This window comes from Myotis yumanensis, unplaced genomic scaffold (genome assembly GCF_028538775.1).
Source record: "Myotis yumanensis isolate MYYU_CA2020_CCGP unplaced genomic scaffold, mMyoYum1.0.hap1 SCAF_8, whole genome shotgun sequence".
Taxonomy (NCBI): domain Eukaryota; kingdom Metazoa; phylum Chordata; class Mammalia; order Chiroptera; family Vespertilionidae; genus Myotis; species Myotis yumanensis.
Window position 1 is genome coordinate 21514153 of NW_027223759.1, and position 19106 is coordinate 21533258.

Below are 19106 nucleotides of genomic sequence, written 5' to 3' on the forward strand. Positions count from 1 at the left end.
CTGTCATTCATTCATTCATTCATTCATTCATCCATCCATCCATCCATCCGCTCAGCCACCTACCCACCCATCTATCTATCCATCCACCCACCCACTCAGCCAGCTAAGTGCTGCACTGTGCTACATGGGGAGGGAGGATTCAGTACTGAAAAAATAAACCTGACCCCACCCTTGTGGAGTCTACATCTTGTGGGCCAGGAGAACAGTGATTGAGGGGTGTTTGGGGTAGCTGGGAAGGAACAGGAAACTGCTGCATACACTTTTTTATTGTGGTAAAACACACAACATAAGATTTGCCATTTTAACCACCTCAAAGCCTACAATTTGGTGGCATTCAGCACATTCACAGCATTGCACAGCCATCACCCTCTATCTAGCTCCAGAATTTTTCAACATCTCAATTGGAAACTCCATACCTGATAGCAGTGATTCCCAATTTTCCCCGACAGCCCCTGAAAACCATACTATCTCTATGGATTTGCCTAGTCTGAGTATTTCATATAAATGGAGTCATATCATACAAGCCTTTTGTGTCTGGCTTCTTTCTCTAAACACAATGTATTCAAGGTTCATCTATATTAGAACATGTACCATACTTTTTGTGCTAAATAATACTCCATTGTGGGAATATGCAACCTTTTGTTTATCAGTGCACCTGCTGGTGAGCATCTGGGATGTTTCTACTTTGGGGCTATTGTGAATAAGACTTCTATGAACTTCATGTACAAGATTTGTTCGAACACCTGTTTTGTCAATTCTTTGGGTGCATACACTTTTCAGCCCTTATTATTCTTTGCTTTCTTTAAAAAAACACAACACCACACACACACACAACTCTATGATTTTTTAAAATCAATCTTTGATGAAAATTTTCAAAAAGAAAAATTATTTGAGGCTAGAAGGGCCTTAAGTGATAGGCTAAGGAGAGGGGGCTTTATTCAGAAAGTGATAGGGAGTCAGGTGTTTGGGGAAGAGAGTGACAAGATTAGAAATGAGTCTCAGGAAAAAAAGAAATGGGTCTGGGCCCTCAGCCAATCAGGGCCCAGAGTAGGGAGCCAAACCTCATCCCCCCCCCCCCCCCCCCCCCAGGCCCTGGCCTCTGGCACCGTCGGGAGCTCTCAGGGCTGGGCTGGAAGAGCAGCACCTGAACTCCAAGCGCTCCCAGCTCCTCAGTCCTTCCTCTCACACTTCTTCCTCCTTAGGCTCGTCACCATGACCAAACTGAGCGCCCAAGTCAAAGGCTCCCTCAACATCACCACCCCTGGGGTGCAAATATGGAGGATTGAGGTGAGGTCTGCCTGGGTGTGGGGTGGGGAAGAGGACCGAGGGAAGAAAAGGCCGGGAATTATGCTTGCTGTCCTCCAATCCTTCCCTGCTGAGTGGAAGCCCTGGTGCCAGTCTCCAAGTGCCCCACCCCTATCCTCGGGCATCGGCCTCTTCCCCTGCTCCTTTACCTCCTCCCCTCCTCATATCCCTTTTCCTCATCAGCTTTGTCATGCCCTCCTCCTCTCAGCTCTCTGCCTCTCCCAACTCCTGTGTTTAAGGGTAGAGGAAGCCGGGGTCCTGAGTGGTCCAGGGCAGCCCCTCTGACCTCCCTTCTCTCCCCAGGCGATGCAGATGGTGCCTGTTCCTCCCAGCACCTTTGGTAGCTTCTTTGATGGTGACTGCTATGTAATCCTCGCTGTGAGTAGGGGCGGGTGGGGGAGGGGGCTGAACAGAGAGCAAAGCCCTCTGTGGGGTCAGGGAGGAAACTTGAGGCAGGGGCAGTGGGAAGAGCTGGCCTGGCTTCAGCCCCAGACCGTTCTCACCAGGTGTGCCCAGGTGCCCAGCTTAGCGGCAGCTCTGTAGGCTCGGAGCTGTAAGAGGCTCTTCCTGCCCTCGGGCCACTGAGCTCCCAGCTGAGGTGACCTTCTGTGGGTTCATAGTCTCAGGGACCTTTTGTGCTAGTGGAATGTCACCCTACTTGAGTCCACATTTCCCAAACTCACAGCCATCTTCATATCACCTTCTTGGTTTTGGCCACATCCTGGTACTACCTGTACTATTAATGCATTTGTATTGTTTCTCAAAACATTAAAAAAAAAAAAATATATATATATATATATATATATATATATATATATATATATATATATATTTGTATTCAGAGAGAGGGAGAGGAATAGAGAGAGAGAAACATTGATAAGAGAAGAACATCATTGATCAGCTGCCTCCTGCACATCCCCTACTGGGGATCAAGCCCGAAACCTGGGCATGTGCCCTGACCAGGAATCGAACCAGCAACCTCTTGGTTCCTGGGTCAATGCTCAACTGCTGAGCCACACCAACCGGGCGTATAACACACTTTTAAAAATTAAATACACTTATTTAAGAATATAACTCTATATCATCACTGAAGTGGAAAGCAGTGTCCCATGTCCCAAACAGAAAGTAGCTATAAAATATTTACATAGTAATTTCATATATACATTTGCTTGTCTATCACCTAATCACCCAGGGACCTCCGCTGGTCCATGCACATCACTTTGGGAAATGCTGCTATAGTCCAGCTCAGTTATTTCCAAGAGGAGGTGAGCAAGGCCCAGAGGGGAAGCTGTTTGCCCCTTGTCTGGAAGGAAGAGCTGGCGCCACAACTCAGGGCTCATCTGTGGCCCAGGCTGCCTGTGCATGGGAGACCATGCAAAGCAGGGAGGCGGGAGGGCGCTGTGGGAGCCCAAGGTCTCAGGCACATTGGACATCCTCTCCCCCTAGATCCACAAGACGGGCAGCAACCTGTCCTATGACATCCACTACTGGATTGGCCAGGCCTCGTCCCAGGATGAGCAAGGGGCGGCTGCCATCTACACCACGCAGATGGACGACTTCCTGAAGGGCCGGGCTGTCCAGCACCGAGAGGTCCAGGGCAATGAGAGCGAGACTTTCCGTGGCTACTTCAAGCAGGGCCTTGTGTATGGAGGGGCGCGCTGCAGGCTGGGGAGTGGGACCAGGGCAGGGGAGGCACACCCGAGGCTGGGGGACAGAGCTGGAGCTGGGAAGGGAGCCTGAGGCTGTGGGGGAGCCCATGAGGGTGATTTCTTTTTCCACTCCCCCACCCCCACCTCTGCTGCTGCCTTGTCCTTGGTCTTCATCCTTCCAAGTGCTGTCTGTCTTTGGCTGCCCAAATGCCATTCTGAAATTCTGTAACTCTGTGTACTATGAATGTTTGTAAATCAACCTTCAGGGTATCACATCAAGTATCCCCTCTAACCAACTGGCAAATGACTGCTCCTTTTTCTAAAACAGGCCTTTTACACTAAAAGCTCACATTCCAGTCTCTGGACTTTTCCCATAGAAACACATGGTCAGGAACCAAGTTGTTACTGGTCTGTAGTTATAGGCCAGGAGCTCTCCAGTTAGCCACAGTCCCCACCCATCCCTTTTGTCTTGCTGCTCCCCTTCTTCCCACACTTACAGCAGCATTCACTCATTTGGGCATTTGAGCTGGCACTTCTTTTTTAAAGACTTTTTAAAATTGATTTCAGGGAGAGGGAGATAGAAACATCAATGATGAGAGAGAATCACTGATCAGCTGCTGCCTGCACGCCCCCTATTTCGAGCCCAAAACCTGGGCATGTGTCCTTGACTGGAATCGAACCTGGGACCCTTCAGTCTACAGGCTGACTATCTACTGAGCCAAACCAGCTAGGGCTGAGCTGGCACCTCTTCTGTCTTAGTCTGCTTAGGCTGCCATAGCAAAATACAGAAAATACAAAAAATACAAAAATAGACTGGATGGCTTAAACAACATAAATTAATTTCCTCACAGTTCTGGAGGTTGGCAAGTTCAAGATCAAGGTGCCGGCTGATTTGGTTGCTGGTTGGGACTCTCCTGCTGGCTTGCAGATGGCCACCTTCTCACTGTGTCTTCACCTGGTGAAGAGAACAAAACTCTCTGATGTCTCTTCTTATAAGGGCACTAACCACTGACGTCATCTAAACCTCCTCTAAATCTATTACCTCCCAACAGTCCCATCCCCAGTCCCATCCCACTGGGGGTTAGGGCTTTGGCATATGAGGTTGGGAGGGGACACAGTTCAGTGGGAATCTACCCTCTTTTCCTTCTCTTCAACCCCTGCCCTCAGAGTCCTGCACTGTCCCTCCACATTGCCTTCGAAGGACTCCCAGCAGGGGAGAGACTAAGATGGAATTAAGCGGTCTAGGGAGCAAACTTCCAGGAGGCACTCACTGCCAGGGTCATGCAAATGCAGGCAACTCACGGACCTTACCCGTGCATGACCCTGAGAGCGAATGTCTCCTTAAAGTTTGCACCTGAGGTGCCTCATGCACTCATCCTAGCCCAGCCCCAGCCCTCAGATGACCCTGCTGTAGCCAAACACCCTGTCACACTTCCCAGCCCACTCTCTGGGGTCAGCTCACCTCTCTTCTCAGGATCCGGAAAGGGGGCGTGGCTTCCGGCATGAAGCACGTGGAGACCAACTCGAGCGAGGTCCAGCGGTTGCTGCATGTGAAGGGCAAGAGGAACGTGGTGGCTGGAGAGGTGGGCATCAACCAGAGCCCTAGGGCATGGCCTCCTGTCCCCCTCCCAGTTGGGGTGAAGGGCAGAGGCCGAAGAAGGGTGAGGGGCGGGAAGGCGATGGGGAAGAGATGACGGATGACGGAAGGGGTCTGAGTGGGGTCTGAGCCTCCCCTGTGGCTCTCCAGGTGGAGATGTCCTGGAAGAGTTTCAACCGCGGGGATGTTTTCCTCCTGGACCTCGGGAAGCTGATCATCCAGTGGAACGGGCCGGAGAGTAACCGCATGGAGAGACTCAGGGTAAACCTACCCATGCATCACCCCTCCCCCAAGCCCGACCTGCCCCCACCTGCCCTGCACACCAGCACCCGGCCTCCCCCAGACTTCTGCTGCCCAGCCTCCTCCATTTCCCCAGGCCTTCTCTCCGGGGGGCGGTGTTTGAAGGTGGATCTGAGTCTCCATGTGTTTGGGGACAGGTGTGCATGTTGGAGTTGGCGTGTGTGCACCTGTGGCGAATCCCCTGAGATTTAATGGGTACCTGCTGTATGGCACATCCTGTGCCAAGCGTTTGGGATCTACTGATGAATGAAGGGGCAGAGCCCTGCCCTGGCTCAGGCCTCCAGCTGAGCATCCAATGGAGGATGGACATGAATGGAATAATGCGGAAGTGAGGGGTGGGGTGTACAGCTGGGAATTCTGGGAAAGCTCCTGGGAGTTGATGAGGGTGGGGAGGAGAAGGCCCTCAGGCAGGAGAGAAATGGCTGGGGTCGGGGGGCTGCCTGAGAGTGAGTGGGGGTTCAGGAAGCTTGGAAAGGAGAGCTTGTCTCATAGGGGTGTGTTATGTGGTCAAAAGGCTGTGCAAAAGGTTGGGATTTGTTCTCAGTGCCAGGAAAGCTGTTGAAGGCCACCTGACTTCTGAGTGACAAAGGGGATGAAGGGGCGAAGGGGCCCAGGGAGCCCTCTGTCCATCAGGTGAAGAGGGGGCAGGTGCCCTGGCTCCTTGGCCTGGGAAGGTGGAATCCACTAGACTGTGTGTTGCATGGGGGTGAAGAGACAGGGGCGAGGCAGAACTCACGCTCTGCTAGAGCAATTGTAGGGCTGGACGGAGTCCCATTTCCTGAGATGGGAAAGATCAGGAAGCAACAGATCTGGGAAGAAAATCTAGAGTTCAGTTTGGACATCTTAAAACGGGACTCTTATGGAAGTTGGGTAAATAAGGTGAGAGCAGAGAGCCGGGCTGGAGACAGAAATGTGGGATGGGGTGAGATTGCCTTGGAGGGAGAGAGAGGGGCCTGGGACTCAATGCCCGTAACTGAACAGTAGATGTTGGGCTGAGGAGGGTGAGCCAGGGTGTGTGCGAGGCTGTGTGTGTGTGTGTGTGTGTGTGTGAACATGTGGACTGTTCACCCTCGTGTGTGTGTGTCTATGTGTGAGGACAGGAGAAACTGTGCTGTCTGTGTGTGTGGGTTTGTGCATATGTGTGTGTGCACATGTGAAGCTGTGTGTGTATATGACTGTGTGTGTGTGCACAAGTGTTTGAGCATGCTATGGGGCAGAGACTGAGTACTGTGATCTTCAGAGCTCAGCTTTTGTCCAAAATTGTGAAGTAAAATTATAAATTTCAAACAATGTGAAAAGTGAAGGCGAACAAGGTCCACCTGAAACACCCTCTCCCAGCGGGTTCTTACCTGGTTTCCCCTCCAAGGAGAAAAGCAGGGGCTGCCTCACCCCTCGGGGCTGCCTCACCCCTCGGGGCTGCCGCAGGCCGGCTGTGGTCTCGGCCCTGTCCCTGCCGGCCTCCATGGATCACCGGGCTTCTCCGCAGGGCATGACCTTGGCCAAGGAGATCCGGGACCAGGAGAGGGGCGGGCGGACCTACGTGGCCGTGGTGGACGGGGAGAACGAGAAGGCGTCCCCGCAGCTGATGGAGGTCATGAACCACGTGCTGGGCAAGCGCAGGGAGCTGAAGGCGGCCGTGCCTGACACAGTGGTGGAGCCCGCCCTCAAGGCTGCCCTCAAGTTGTACCAGTGAGTGCCCCGCTGGGCTCTTCCCGGATGGTGGGGGACTTCCTGGGGGCAGAGTGCCGGCTGAGGGGGTGAACCCCCTGGTTTATGCTGTACCTTTGTCCCGCAGCGTGTCCGACACGGAGGGAAAGCTGGTGGTCAGAGAAGTCGCCACGCGGCCACTCACACAAGACCTGCTCAATCACGAGGTGAGAGGGCTGGACACCCCTCCCCAACCCCCCCCCTCTTGCCCTGGCTCCCAAGCTTCTTCAAGCCAAGCAGTGTCGGGGGTGGGGGAGGTTGGGGGGCAGGGGGTTGGAGGTAGGGGGCCCAGGTGGGTGTGGGAGGGAGGCTTTCTGTGCCAGCAGTCCCCCAGCCCGGCACTGCGCACCATCAGGCCCTCATTCTGGGTCTCTGTCTCCCACCTTTAGGACTGTTACATCCTGGACCAGGGCGGCCTGAAGATCTACGTGTGGAAGGGGAAGAAGGCCAATGCCCAGGAGAGGAAGGGAGCCCTAAGCCAGGCCCTGGTGGGCATGGGGTCGGGAGAGAATTGCAGGGAGAGGGGAGAAGGTCAGACTGGGGCGTGGAGGCCAGGCGTAGACCAGTGGGGTCTGAGGGTCTGCTCTAGGGCCATCTGGAGGGTTCTCTTCACACCAGGGAGCCAAGCACCAGGCAGCATGGGGGCCTCCTGAGGATGTGGGCTCCTACCTCAAGCTGAGTTCAGAAAAGGGAGGAAGAAAAATGGAGGCCGCCCTTCCCACAGAGAGGATGGGGTCAGCATGAGGCAGGGCCAAGTCAGGGTTTGGGGTCATCGTTGGGCTGGGGTCAGTAACCCTAATTGACTTGGGGTCAGCGTATGGTTGAGGATTGGGTTCAAGTTGACAATGGGGCTGACGGCCGGGGTTAAAATTGAGGTGGGGTCAAATTTGGTGTCAGAGTTGGCCTTGGGGTGTGGGTCAGAGGTAGGTTTGGGTTGGTGTCAAGTTTAGGATCTAGATTGGACTTGAAGTTGGGGCCAGAGCAGGGTCAGCATTGGGACTAGGGTTGGGTTCCGGTTTGGGCTTGGGACCAGCGGTAAGAACCAGGCTTTGGCTTGTACCGGGGGTTGGGGGTTAGGGGTGGGACACAGCCCCAGCCGCCCCATCTCTCCCCAGAACTTCATCAAAGCCAAGAAGTACCCCCCAAGCACGCAGGTGGAGGTGCAGAATGATGGGGCCGAGTCCGCCGTCTTCCAGCAGCTCTTCCAGAAGTGGACGGTGCCCAGCAGGACCTCAGGCCTGGGCAAAACCCACACCGTGGGCTCCGTGGGTGAGGGCCGGGCAAGGCAGGGCAGGCTGGGAGCCGGGAGTGGCGCCAGGAGAGCACCCAGATCTGCCTCCTGCCCTCCTTCCCGGCTACCCCTCCTCTGTGTGCACTTTACCCTGGTCTGTGCTCCCCAGCTGGTGTGGGGACATGAGGGCATATGGATAAACTCAAGAGTTGTCACAAACGGGAGCTGAGAATGACCTGCCTCTCATTTGGAATGGGCTTGGGTCTCCCTGGAAACCAAGTAGCGCAGTCTCTCACCAGATAATATTGGCTGAGGGCAGGCTCAGTGCCAGGCACCTGGGGGAGGGTGAAAGGGTTGTCCCTCTCCTGGCACCCCTGAGGTGCCCTGGTGAAGCATGAGTCTTAGGGACAAGGAGATATGGTCCTGTATTATAACTCTGCCATGTGTAACCTTGGGTATGCTACTGAATCTCTCTGGTCTCGGTTTCATCATCTCTAAAACGGGTCTAAGGATTATAGCTACCCCTCAGGGCTCTTGTGAGGGCCTGGGGGACCTCATCTATGATTCCCTTCACTCCAGCCAAGGTGGAGCAGGTGAAGTTCGATGCCATGTCCATGCATGTCCAGCCTCAGGTGGCTGCCCAGCAGAGGATGGTAGATGACGGGAGTGGGGAGGTGCAGGTATGGCGAGGGGAGGGAGGCCTTGCCTGGGTGAGAGGGGTTGGTGGAGCCTGTCCCAGACCTCACACTCGCCTGGTACTGGCCCCAGGTGTGGCGCATTGAGAACCTAGAGCTGGTGCCTGTGGAGTCCAAGTGGCTGGGCCACTTCTATGGGGGCGACTGCTACCTGCTGCTCTACACCTACCTCATCGGAGAGAAGCCGCACTACCTGCTCTACATCTGGCAGGTCAGGCCCCGCCCACTCTTCCAGAACACAGCCAGCTCAGCTCCTACCCCACTATACCCTTGCCAAGGGGCCTTCCCCTTTGTGTTGAATATTCCTGGTGATAGGGAGCTCAGCTCTTTTCCACCTGGGACTGCTTTGGCTGTGCGATCCCCTGGCACTGAGAACCCCCATTCACAACAACCCTTTTCTCATTTTGTTTTTTCCCTTTTGAGTCTCCCTTCTCATTTCCATGACCTCTTGCATTTTCTCTTCACCTGCTTTGTGGGTTTCTGTGTCCAGATGTGAGAGCAGGGAGATGCTGGGGGTGAGTGATGTGGTAGCCAGAGAAAGGCGTTTCCCAGAGAAAGGTACAGCGAGGAGGAGAGGAAGTTTGGGGTTAAGGCTGGGGTTTCAGGTGGGTCAGGCTGGGCTGGGGCAGGGAAAGGGTTGGGTATGGGGCTGGGATCAGAACTGAAATCAGGGTCAGGTTGGGTTGGCTGTAACAGGTGAGGTTAGATGGGGAAGACAGTTGGGTTTGGGGCCAGAATTGGTGATGGAGTTGTCGCTGAGGTCAGGGGTAGGGTCAGATTCAGGACTTGACCTCAATCCACCCCTTCCCTTCTGCTCATCCCAGGGCAACCAGGCCAGCCAGGATGAAATCACAGCCTCGGCCTATCAAGCCGTCATCCTGGATCAGCAGTACAACAATGAACCGGTCCAGATCCGAGTTCCGATGGGCAAGGAGCCACCTCATCTCATGTCCATCTTCAAGGGACAAATGGTGGTCTACCAGGTGTGGCTGCTGGACTGAGGCAGGGTGGGCGTCCAGGAGATGGGAGCGGGGATCTGTGATGGGGGTAGGACTGTGGGTGAAGCCTATTCTCCACAGGAGAGGACTGTTGAGACTCCACCACTGATGTAGAACTGGTAATAGAAACACCACTCAGTGCTTTAAAAATCCATGTGATGAGCACGTAGCATGTGCAAGCACTGTTTCTCTCTACACCCCAACTCCTCAGATCCTTTATATGAAAAAGGAAGTTATTTTGGCTAGATTTACCTAAACCATGGACTTGTTCAAATGCATGGGTGCCTTCCAACATAATGAAACAGACAGCTTTGCGTTCATTTAAGCAACAATCTGTTTACTGAGAACCTACTAAGTACATAGCCCTCTGCAAAGCGCCAAGTGGGGAGAATGCCTGCTTATACTATTTACCATCTTGTTGGGAGAGCAGTGAGCTAGCGGCCTGTGCACCATGTGGTTAAATGCCAGGAATATACGTTGAATTCAAAGGGGACTGTGAATGCAGTCATCTGGGGATAGGCATGGAGTTCCTGGTGGAAAGGTGGTTTGAAAAGAGTCTTGCCATTGAGGTCAGCTGAAGAGCTCAGCAGAGGTGTGATGAGGGCATGCAGTGCAGGGGGCACAGCAGGAAGGAGGCCTGGAGGAAGGGATCTGTGGGGAGGAGCCTGGCCAAGGTAAACTGGAAGGTTTGGAGAGAGCAGAGTGAAGGCAGTTTGCACCCTCCTCACTCGGGGCCTCCAACGGCCCCTCTGAAGAGCTGGCTTCTAGTCTATGCGCAGTGGGGAGCCACTGCAGGTGTTTGAGCAGGGACGTGCCATGACCACATGTTTCAGAGGATTAATTTGATGTATCAGCGGACCCAGAGGGGCAGGCAGGCCCTACCCCAGCATCTCTTCCTCCCTGGTTTTCTGTGTCCCTCTAACGCCCCCTCATCGTTACTAAGTGACGTCTGCTTTCTCCTCACACCCTACAGGGAGGCACCTCCCGGGCTAAGAACCCGGAGCCGGAGCCGGCCACGCGACTGTTTCAGGTCCGAGGAACCAGCGCCAATAACACTAAGGCTTTTGAGGTCCCAGCCCGGGCCACCTCCCTCAACTCCAATGACGTCTTCATCCTCAAGACCCAGTCCTGCTGCTACCTGTGGTGTGGGAAGGTGTGTGCAGGCCCCCAGCCTCAGAGCAGACCTGGCACCGGGTGGCAGCCTCTGGCTGAACAGGCCCAGCTGCCTCTAGCCCCGGCCCCTCCTCCGCAGCTTTGGGTCTGGCCTGCTCAGAGTCTCTGCCTCAGTCTGAGTCAGTCTCTCATTGTGTGTCTCTGGCCACCCCTGTCTCTCCCAGTATTGGTCTGTCTTTATGTCTTAGGCTCTCTCTCACTATCCCTGTGCCAGTCACTCCTTCTCCATCTATCTCTGTAATGAGGACTCTCAGCCTCTTATAGTCCTTCTTCTGCCTTGTAAGGTGAGTGAAGCTTCTATTGCCTCCCCTGTCATTCTTTGGAGTGTTGAGGACAGAGGATGGGAGAACTGTCCCTGCATCGGCCATGTGCTCAGGGTCCTGACCCAAGAGAGCCCTCACAGCTCCAGAGCTCAGTGAATGTGGTGCAAGGGTGGGGGTCAGCATGGCACCAGAGATGGTCTCCCCAGTACATCCAGCCCCCCTTTCCCCAGGGCTGCAGCGGAGATGAGCGGGAGATGGCCAAGATGGTCGCTGACACCATCTCCCGGACAGAGAAGCAAGTGGTGGTGGAAGGGCAGGAGCCAGCCAACTTCTGGGTGGCCCTGGGTGGGAAGGCACCCTACGCCAACACCAAGAGGTAAGTAACTATGGGGTTCCTCTGCCTCCAGCAGGCATGGATTGAGGACCCCGTGTGCCAGGCCCCCAGGGCCACAAGATGAGTCAGGAGCAGTCAACACTCTCAGAACCTCTTAGACACAGGGTCTATAGCTGTGCTTGCACCATGGTCTGCCTGGGGCCTGGCGGGGTGTTTCCCTGGTAAAGAGAGGACACAGCCAGAGGAGGCAGCTCAAAGGGCTATCGGTTTGCCCTTTGGGAAGATGTCAGAGCCCACCCAGTTCCTGCCCTTGGGGTTGACACGGGAGGGACCCGGATGCTGAGAAGTACCAGCTGTAAACCCTCTTTCAAATAGTTTTTCTTAAGAAGATCCATGACCCCCAGTTCAAAAGCATAAGTTCATGTACTGGAGTAGCAGCAGGAAGGCTAGAGGGAAGGTAGCAGAAAGAACTTCCTAACAGGACTAGAGAAGAGCCACTGGAATGCATGTCCTGGAAAATCAGTGGGAATTTCTCCCGTGGAGCCGTCTCAGACTCTTGGGAAGAGGGGGGACCTTTTGTGTGACAGGAGGAGAGAGCATATTCCTAGGAGGTGGGCTTTCCCTGTCGGAGTCCCTCCCTCAGAGTGCTGTGTCCTTGATTCTCCTTTCCCCGCCTTCCTCCTGCCGACACAATCTCTCTCCATCCGGCAGACTGCAGGAGCAAAACATGGTCTTCACGCCCCGGCTCTTTGAATGTTCCAACCAGACTGGGCGCTTTCTGGCCACAGAAATCCCCGACTTCACTCAGGATGACTTGGAAGAGGATGATGTGTTTCTGCTCGATGTCTGGGACCAGGTAGGACTGAGGCCTGGCCAAGAAACTGGCTTTAGGTATAGGGAAGGTCTGGCGTTTCCTCGGCTCCCATATATGTTCTTCCTGGGAGCAGTGTTAGGAACACAGGGGCCTGAGAAAGAAGAAGGCGGCCTGGAGGGGCTGCTGGGTGGGATGTCTTTTCCCAAATCCAATTTATTTCACGTAGCAGAACAGTCTTTTTGAGGGGCTTAGGCTCTGAAGTCACATATTTGCAGAATATCCAAGGAGAGAGCATCTGCCCAACCTCCTCAATTGCCCAGATGCAAAGTCAAGGCCAGATGTGCCTGTTCAAGGTCAGGCTCCTCTGTTGGACAGCGGAGCCTGGGTGAACCGAGGCAGAGCCTGCGGGACAGGGGGACAGGGCAGACTGACAGAGCTCCGGGTTCTCACAGGTCTTCTTCTGGATCGGGAAGCATGCCAACGAGGATGAGAAGAAAGCCGCTGCCACCACAGTGCAGGAATACCTCAAGACCCACCCCAGTGGCCGGGACCCTGACACCCCCATCATTGTGGTGAAGCAGGGACACGAGCCCCCGACCTTCACGGGCTGGTTCCTGGCATGGGATCCCTTCAAATGGAGTGTGAGTGGCCCAGCCCACCCTGGTCCTGACAGCCCGGCACATCCTTCTCCGGGTGGCTCTTCATGGTGCATCCTGAGAGCAGGGTGATAGATGACATGTGATATGTTCGTGAAGAGTTTAGAATGAAAAGTAAGGCTGCAGTGAGCTTATGAAGCCCCCTGGTGAGGGTGAGGGTGAGGGTGAGGGTGAGGGTGAGGGCGAGGGTGAGGGAAGGAAACTCAGGCTGATGACCGTCCATTGCTTGTACACTAGTTTTAGTTCAAAGCTGTTATACATTATTGGTAAGAGCTGTACTGGCTACTTAAATTAACTAAAATGAAACAAAATTAAAGATTCAATTTCTCACTGACCATACTTTAAGTGCTCAATAGCCACCTGTGGCTTAGTGGCTACTACACTGGACAGCACAGGAAGAGGAACATTTCCTTCGTCACAGAATGTTCTATGGGACAGCGCTGGTGGGTCCTCATGCCAGGTGAAAGGAAATGTCAGTTGTAAAGTTCAGACAGATGTCCTCGTGGCACTAAATTCTAAGCAAAATGGGTCACACATGGGTCTTTCCTGAGAGGCAGTGACTCAGACTTCCACCGGATTTTCCTAAACTGGCCCCAGAGAGAAGCAGAAGGCAGGTCCTCAGATGGAACCCCAGCAAAGGTTTCTGCAGGAAGGAGGAAGGCAGTTAGAATGAGTGCTGGCCTGGTGGCTTTGAGTGTGCTAAGTTGGCACAGCAGATGATCTTTGATTAATTTCCTCAAATACATTTTAAAAAATTCAGTGGGCTGAGTTTAGTTTTGAGGATGGAGTCAAACGAATCTCAAGGTTGCAAATTCAGGTGCCAGAACTTAAATTCACATCATCAGTGTCTCAAGTCAACAACTCTGGCAGTCTCTCCTTGCTTCAAGTCTGTGCTGGCTTCTCTCTCAAACTTCATTCATTCATTCAGCATAACGGAAGCTCATGTGTCACGGTTGGTGCAGGTCCTGGGGATTTGGAGATGGGGCTCCTCATGGAGCCTTGGTCCCTTCTATTCTTTACTCCTTTGTGGCACAGTTCCCTTCAGGCTCTCAGAAGAGCCTCCCAGTTTTCCAGGACCTCTGAGTCCTTCAGCACCTACACAGTGTAGGCAGGGTTCCTAAGACTTTGAAAGGCTGCTTGCATGGGCCTCTGAGGGCAGGGAAAGATCATACACCTTATCCCCAAGTTGGGCCTTTTCTGACCTTCAGTGCTGATCCTCATCACCCCACCTCCTTTTTCAGGGACCCCTCCAGCGCCCGCCTAGCTCCCTCTTCCCTTTCTCAGCCCAGGCTGTAGGCCAGCCTTCTTTCAATTCTTGAAGGAAAATGGTCTTCTGTCTCCTCTGCTGAGAGCCAGGCCTAATTTGTTACTTTCTTTATGTGCAGAACGCCAAATCCTACGAGGACCTGAAGGCGGAGCTTGGCAACTCTGGGGACTGGGGCTGGATCACTGCTGTGAGTCTGGGGCAGGTGGCTGGGCCCTGAGTGGGCATCTGACCATGATCAAACCTGTGGGGGCTAAGAAAGCTCCAGAGAAGATGCCAGTGTCCTGTGCTTTCCTTCCCACCGTCTCCTCCCACGCCTCATGGAAGTTCATTGTCTCTAGATGTTTTGTCTTCTCCATTCCCTAGTGAAATGATTCCCACATTTTGTCATGCACAAGAGGCTGGGTGATGGGGAGCTGGGGGTGAGGGGAGCATATTAAGCTACAGATTCGAAGGTCTCACTCACTCCCAAAGATTCTGGTTTTTAAAATTGGGTTGAGACCCAGGAATATGTGTGTTTTTCATTAGGGGTCCAGGGGTCTAGCTCATAGATGACACTTGGAGAAATGATTTCTCTGTTGTCACCCTTGGGATCCCCTCTCCAGGTAGAATAATTCTACCCTGTCCATCTTAATTCTACAGGTAGAATAATGCAACCCCGTCCATTTTTCTTTTCTTTTTTTTTTTTAAATATATTTTATTGATTTTTTACAGAGAGGAAGGGAGAGAGATAGAGAGTTAGAAACATCGATGAGAGAGAAACATCGATCAGCTGCCTCCTGCACATCTCCTACTGGGGATGTGCCCGAAACCCAGGTACATGCCCTTGACCGGAATGGAACCTGGGACCCTTCAGTCCGCAGGCCGACGCTCTATCCACTGAGCCAAACCGGTTTCGGCAACCTCGTCCATTTTTCAGCTAGTTACAGAAATGTATGTAGCCTGGAGGTCTGGGACATGGAAAGTGAAAGCAAAACTTTTCCTTTAGGAAGTTCACAGGCTTGCGGGTGGAACAAAGCCAATGAGAATGGCAGAAATGTGTCCAGAACAAGGGAGTGACTTCCCAAGCCTACCAGTATCACCAGCAGATAACATATACGGCTCCTCAGCCCCACCACAGTCTGGTAACCTGGTGGCGTTCATAAACCCTTCTTACTAGATTGATGGTACAGGCAGGAAAGTATGGACAGGTCAAGGCTATGTGACTTTACAGATGACAAGTTCACAACAGATAAGAGAGAGGGTCATAATGTCTAGATAGACCTCGGACATCTGGGGGAAGCCATGGAGACGCTCATATATCATAGAATGAAAGAGTCACCTTTAACCACTGGCTTTGGTTGGATACACACCACCAAGCGTTGGCTTACAAGTGTGTATGTGTGTATATGTATGTGGGTGGGCCGGTGGAAGTGGGGTCATGGAAGGCATCTTGGAGGACGTGCCTTAGGATCAATGTTGACTTCAGAGAGAAAGGCAGCTTAGGGGGCAGCCACAAACCAGCTGAAGTAACAGTGGTTTCCTTTTCTCCTCTAGGAGATCACAAACCCTAAACCGGACGTGTTCAATGCGAACAGCAACCTCAATTCTGGGCCTCTCCCTGTCTTTCCCCTGGTGCAGCTGGTGAACAAGCCGGTGGAGGAGCTCCCTAAGGGTGTGGACCCCAGCAGGAAGGAGGTGGGTCAGACTTGAGGAGGAGGAAGAGCTGAGGCCTTTCCATTCATTGGACAACACTAATTGACCCCCAGATTGTACCCTGCAGATGACCAGGTGCTGGGGACGACCTGGTGAACAAAACACACCTGGTCTCTGCCCTCATGTGAAGTTACATCTCAGTGTGGGGAGAGGAAGGAGCCTGAGTACACTATTATTTAATTTGTGAAGTTAAGTGCCATGAAGGGTATTATAAAAGGAACCTGGGTTAGTCAGAGAAGACTTCCTTCTGAAAGGTGAACAGGAATTGTCCAGGCAGAATGGGTTATTCCTGGAGAAGGGAACAGCATGCACGAAGCCCAGAGGCAGGGAATAAGCACAGGGTGGAGCAAAATGCCAGAGAGGTGACAGGGTGAGTGCTGGGGTGGGGCAGCTGGCCGGAGGGTCAGGGGTTGAACTGAGCAGTGCCTTCTATGCCACGTTATCGATGGTGGTGTCATCCTAAAAGTGGAAGGGAGCTGCCCGGCCGGCATGGCTCAGCAGTTAAGCATTGACCTATGAATCAAGAGGTCACAGCTAGATTCCCAGTCAGGATACAAGCCCAGATTGCGGGCTTGATCCCCAGTGTGGGGCATGCAGGAGGCAGCTGATCAATGATTCCCTCAGCGTTGATGTTTCTCTCTCTTCCTCTCCCTTCCTCTCTGAAATCAATTAAAAAAATATATAGATAGATAGATAGATAGATAGATAGATAGAGAAAGGGAGACATCATGGTTGAAGCAGGCAGATGCAGTCAGGTTTTTACTTTTAAAAGACCACGATGGCAGCTTAGTGAAGAATGCATTGGGAAATGGCAAAAGCAGCAGCCGGAAGTTAGGCTGAGAGGCAGATGGTAGCTTAGCATAATAGGTAGCGGTGGGGAAGGTGAAGGGAAGGAGATGATTTACAGCAGTGGTTCTCAACCTTCTGGCCCTTTAAATACAGTTCCTCGTGTTGTGACCCAACCATAAAATTAGTTTCGTTGCTACTTCATAACTGTAATGTTGCTACTGTTATGAATCGTAATGTAAATATCTGATATGCAGGATGGTCTTAGGTGACCCCTGTGAAAGGGTCGTTCGACCGCCAAAGGGGTCGCGACCCACAGGTTGAGAACCGCTGATTTAGAGAAATTATAGGAGATAAAATAAATGACACTTGGTAAGTGCCGGATAAAGGCTGTGAGAGAGGAGGGAAATTGTATTACTCTCTGAGAGAAAGAATAAAAACAAAAAAACCCTGAGTCAGAAAGAGCTTAGCTTAGAGGGTGATCGTGAGTTCAGGGAAGCCATGTGGTTTGAGACACCCGGGAGACATCCGGTTTGAAGTACATGTCAGTGGGCAGGCAATTCAGAGGCGGTGCCCCGGGGCAGACCCAGCTGGTAGCTTCAGCTGCATGGATCACCTGGGGCAGTGGTCAGCAAACTCGTTAGTCAACAGAGCCAAATATCAACAGTACAACGGTTAGAATTTCTTTTGAGAGCCAAATTTTTTAAACTTAAACTATATAGGTAGGTGCATTGTTATTAACTTAATTAGGGTACTCCTAAGGCTTAGGAAGAGCCACACTCAAGGGGCCAAAGAGCCACATGTGGTGGAAGAGTTTGGCAAGAACTTGTTAAAAAAATATTTCTAATATTCATTCCCACTTCATGAAGATCCAAAATGGATTTCAAATCTAGCTTGATGGGGTGCTGAGAGGAAAAAAATTTATTGTGTGTGTAGCAAACCATAAAGAAGTCTTACGAATGAATTAGGACATCCACTGAAGAGATACCTGATTTCTCCAAGAATATCCAAGTCTGTTAGGAGTTTGGGCCTGATATATGTGAAAGTGTATTGTTTCCAGAGCATTTACATCCTGCCCTTCACCTTGGAGACCACTTCCATGCATTCTCTCTCAGATATGCCCATCTGTGTTTTCACTATAATACTGGGGTGATCCCAATATATTATTCGTAATAATAGTATTATAAATATTATTTGCCCAGCCTCTAGTGCATAAAAAGTGCTCTATAAATGTAAGCTGTGATTATCATTGCTCTTCTACTCCTGAAAAAACTCAGGTCCAGAGCAGGGAAGTGACTTGCCTAATGTGATGTAATTACTGAGTAGCAAAGACAGACCAAGAACCAGGTCTTCTGAGTCCCACTGTTACCATCATATCAGGTGGCATAAAGAAAGGATTTCTAAAGGGAAGGGCAGCCAGTGTTACTGAACCAAGTGATTGACAGGAGGCTATATGGATTGCTAATTTTGAATGAAGCACATGGAACCAACACAATCCTAACGGAGTAGAAGCAGTCTAAGAAGTCTTTGAGCCTTTTATTTATTTATCTATCTATCTATTTATTTTAAAAAAATATATCTTTATTGATTTCAGAGAGGAAGGGAGAGGGAGAGAGCGATAGAAACATCAATGATGAGAGAGAATCATTGATTGGCTGCCTCCTGCACGTCCCCTACAGGGGATCAAGCCCGCAACCTGGGCATGTGCCCTTAACCAGAATCGAACCTGGGACCCTTCAGTCTGCAGGCCGACGCTCTATCCACTGAGCCAAACCAGCTAGGGCCTTTGAGCCTTTTAAAGAAATCAGTTGTCTATTGCTGATTTTTATCATGGGAGTAGCATACATTCTTGTGGGAGAGCTGTGGGTTTAATGCCAAGTGGGGAAGGTGGGAGAGGTCTTCAGGCCTCTGGCTGCTCCAAATTCAAAAGTGGAGCCAGTGACAGTGAACAATGGGATGGTGGGTCTGACTGCAGGCAGTAGCAAGAGTGTAATCTGTTTGAACACCAGTGAGTAAGCCATAGAGAGGCGGATGTGGGCATGGGTGAGGCCAGCAATCAGCTGACAGGACAGCAGGGTTCAAGAACAGGACCAGTGGAAAGATACAAGTCCACTGGGATGGGCAGTCTCTGCTATCTAGCCCGAAGGTCAAAGTCCAGAAGTCTCCACTAAGCTGCAGAGCCGGCCTGGGTGGGCCAGAGAGGGCACCTGAAGCCACTCACAGGCCGAGGACATTGCAGACAGCTGTGAGGGACCTGGCAGGGGAGGGGAAGCTACAAATAGACTTGGGGTAGGCAGCTCTTCCCTATTATTCACTGATGCCCGAACCACTCATATTTACTATTGTCTTCCAAAACAAGGCACTTCACTGCCCTGCCTGTGGGGGTGGGGGTGGGGTTGGGGAGCGCTCCAGGAGCCTGGTGGCTGGAGGCAAATCTAATGACAGGCTAGAGAACTGGGGCATCAGAACCACCTGAACTTGAAATCCAGCTGCAGGTGTTTACCAAGCTGTTCAGACGAGGGTTCTCTGTGGGAGTCAGCAGTGTTCCCCAAGCAACTCCCCATAATGGAAAAGAAACCCATTGCTTTCACTCCACCCTGTTTCCTCCTGGTGCCTGAGGGAGCAGAGATGAAGACTAG

The 19106-nt window shown here is 52.2% G+C and overlaps 1 protein-coding gene across 2 annotated transcripts in view; it reads left to right on the forward strand.

Annotated features, from left to right (window-relative positions):
• VIL1 (villin 1) overlaps nt 1–19106 on the forward strand; it is a 29200-nt gene that overhangs the window by 7352 nt on the left and 2742 nt on the right. For both annotated transcript variants that reach the window (XM_070422135.1, XM_070422134.1), the window contains exons 2-19: nt 1203–1287; nt 1609–1683; nt 2752–2948; nt 4429–4537; nt 4702–4812; nt 6338–6540; nt 6647–6725; nt 6948–7046; nt 7674–7827; nt 8369–8469; nt 8558–8695; nt 9309–9467; nt 10456–10635; nt 11149–11294; nt 11964–12108; nt 12519–12707; nt 14108–14176; nt 15523–15663. In XM_070422135.1, coding sequence (XP_070278236.1) covers nt 1213–1287; nt 1609–1683; nt 2752–2948; nt 4429–4537; nt 4702–4812; nt 6338–6540; nt 6647–6725; nt 6948–7046; nt 7674–7827; nt 8369–8469; nt 8558–8695; nt 9309–9467; nt 10456–10635; nt 11149–11294; nt 11964–12108; nt 12519–12707; nt 14108–14176; nt 15523–15663 — 2370 coding nt within the window. In that variant the 5' untranslated portion in view covers nt 1203–1212. The remainder of the gene's footprint in view (nt 1–1202; nt 1288–1608; nt 1684–2751; nt 2949–4428; nt 4538–4701; nt 4813–6337; nt 6541–6646; nt 6726–6947; nt 7047–7673; nt 7828–8368; nt 8470–8557; nt 8696–9308; nt 9468–10455; nt 10636–11148; nt 11295–11963; nt 12109–12518; nt 12708–14107; nt 14177–15522; nt 15664–19106) is intronic.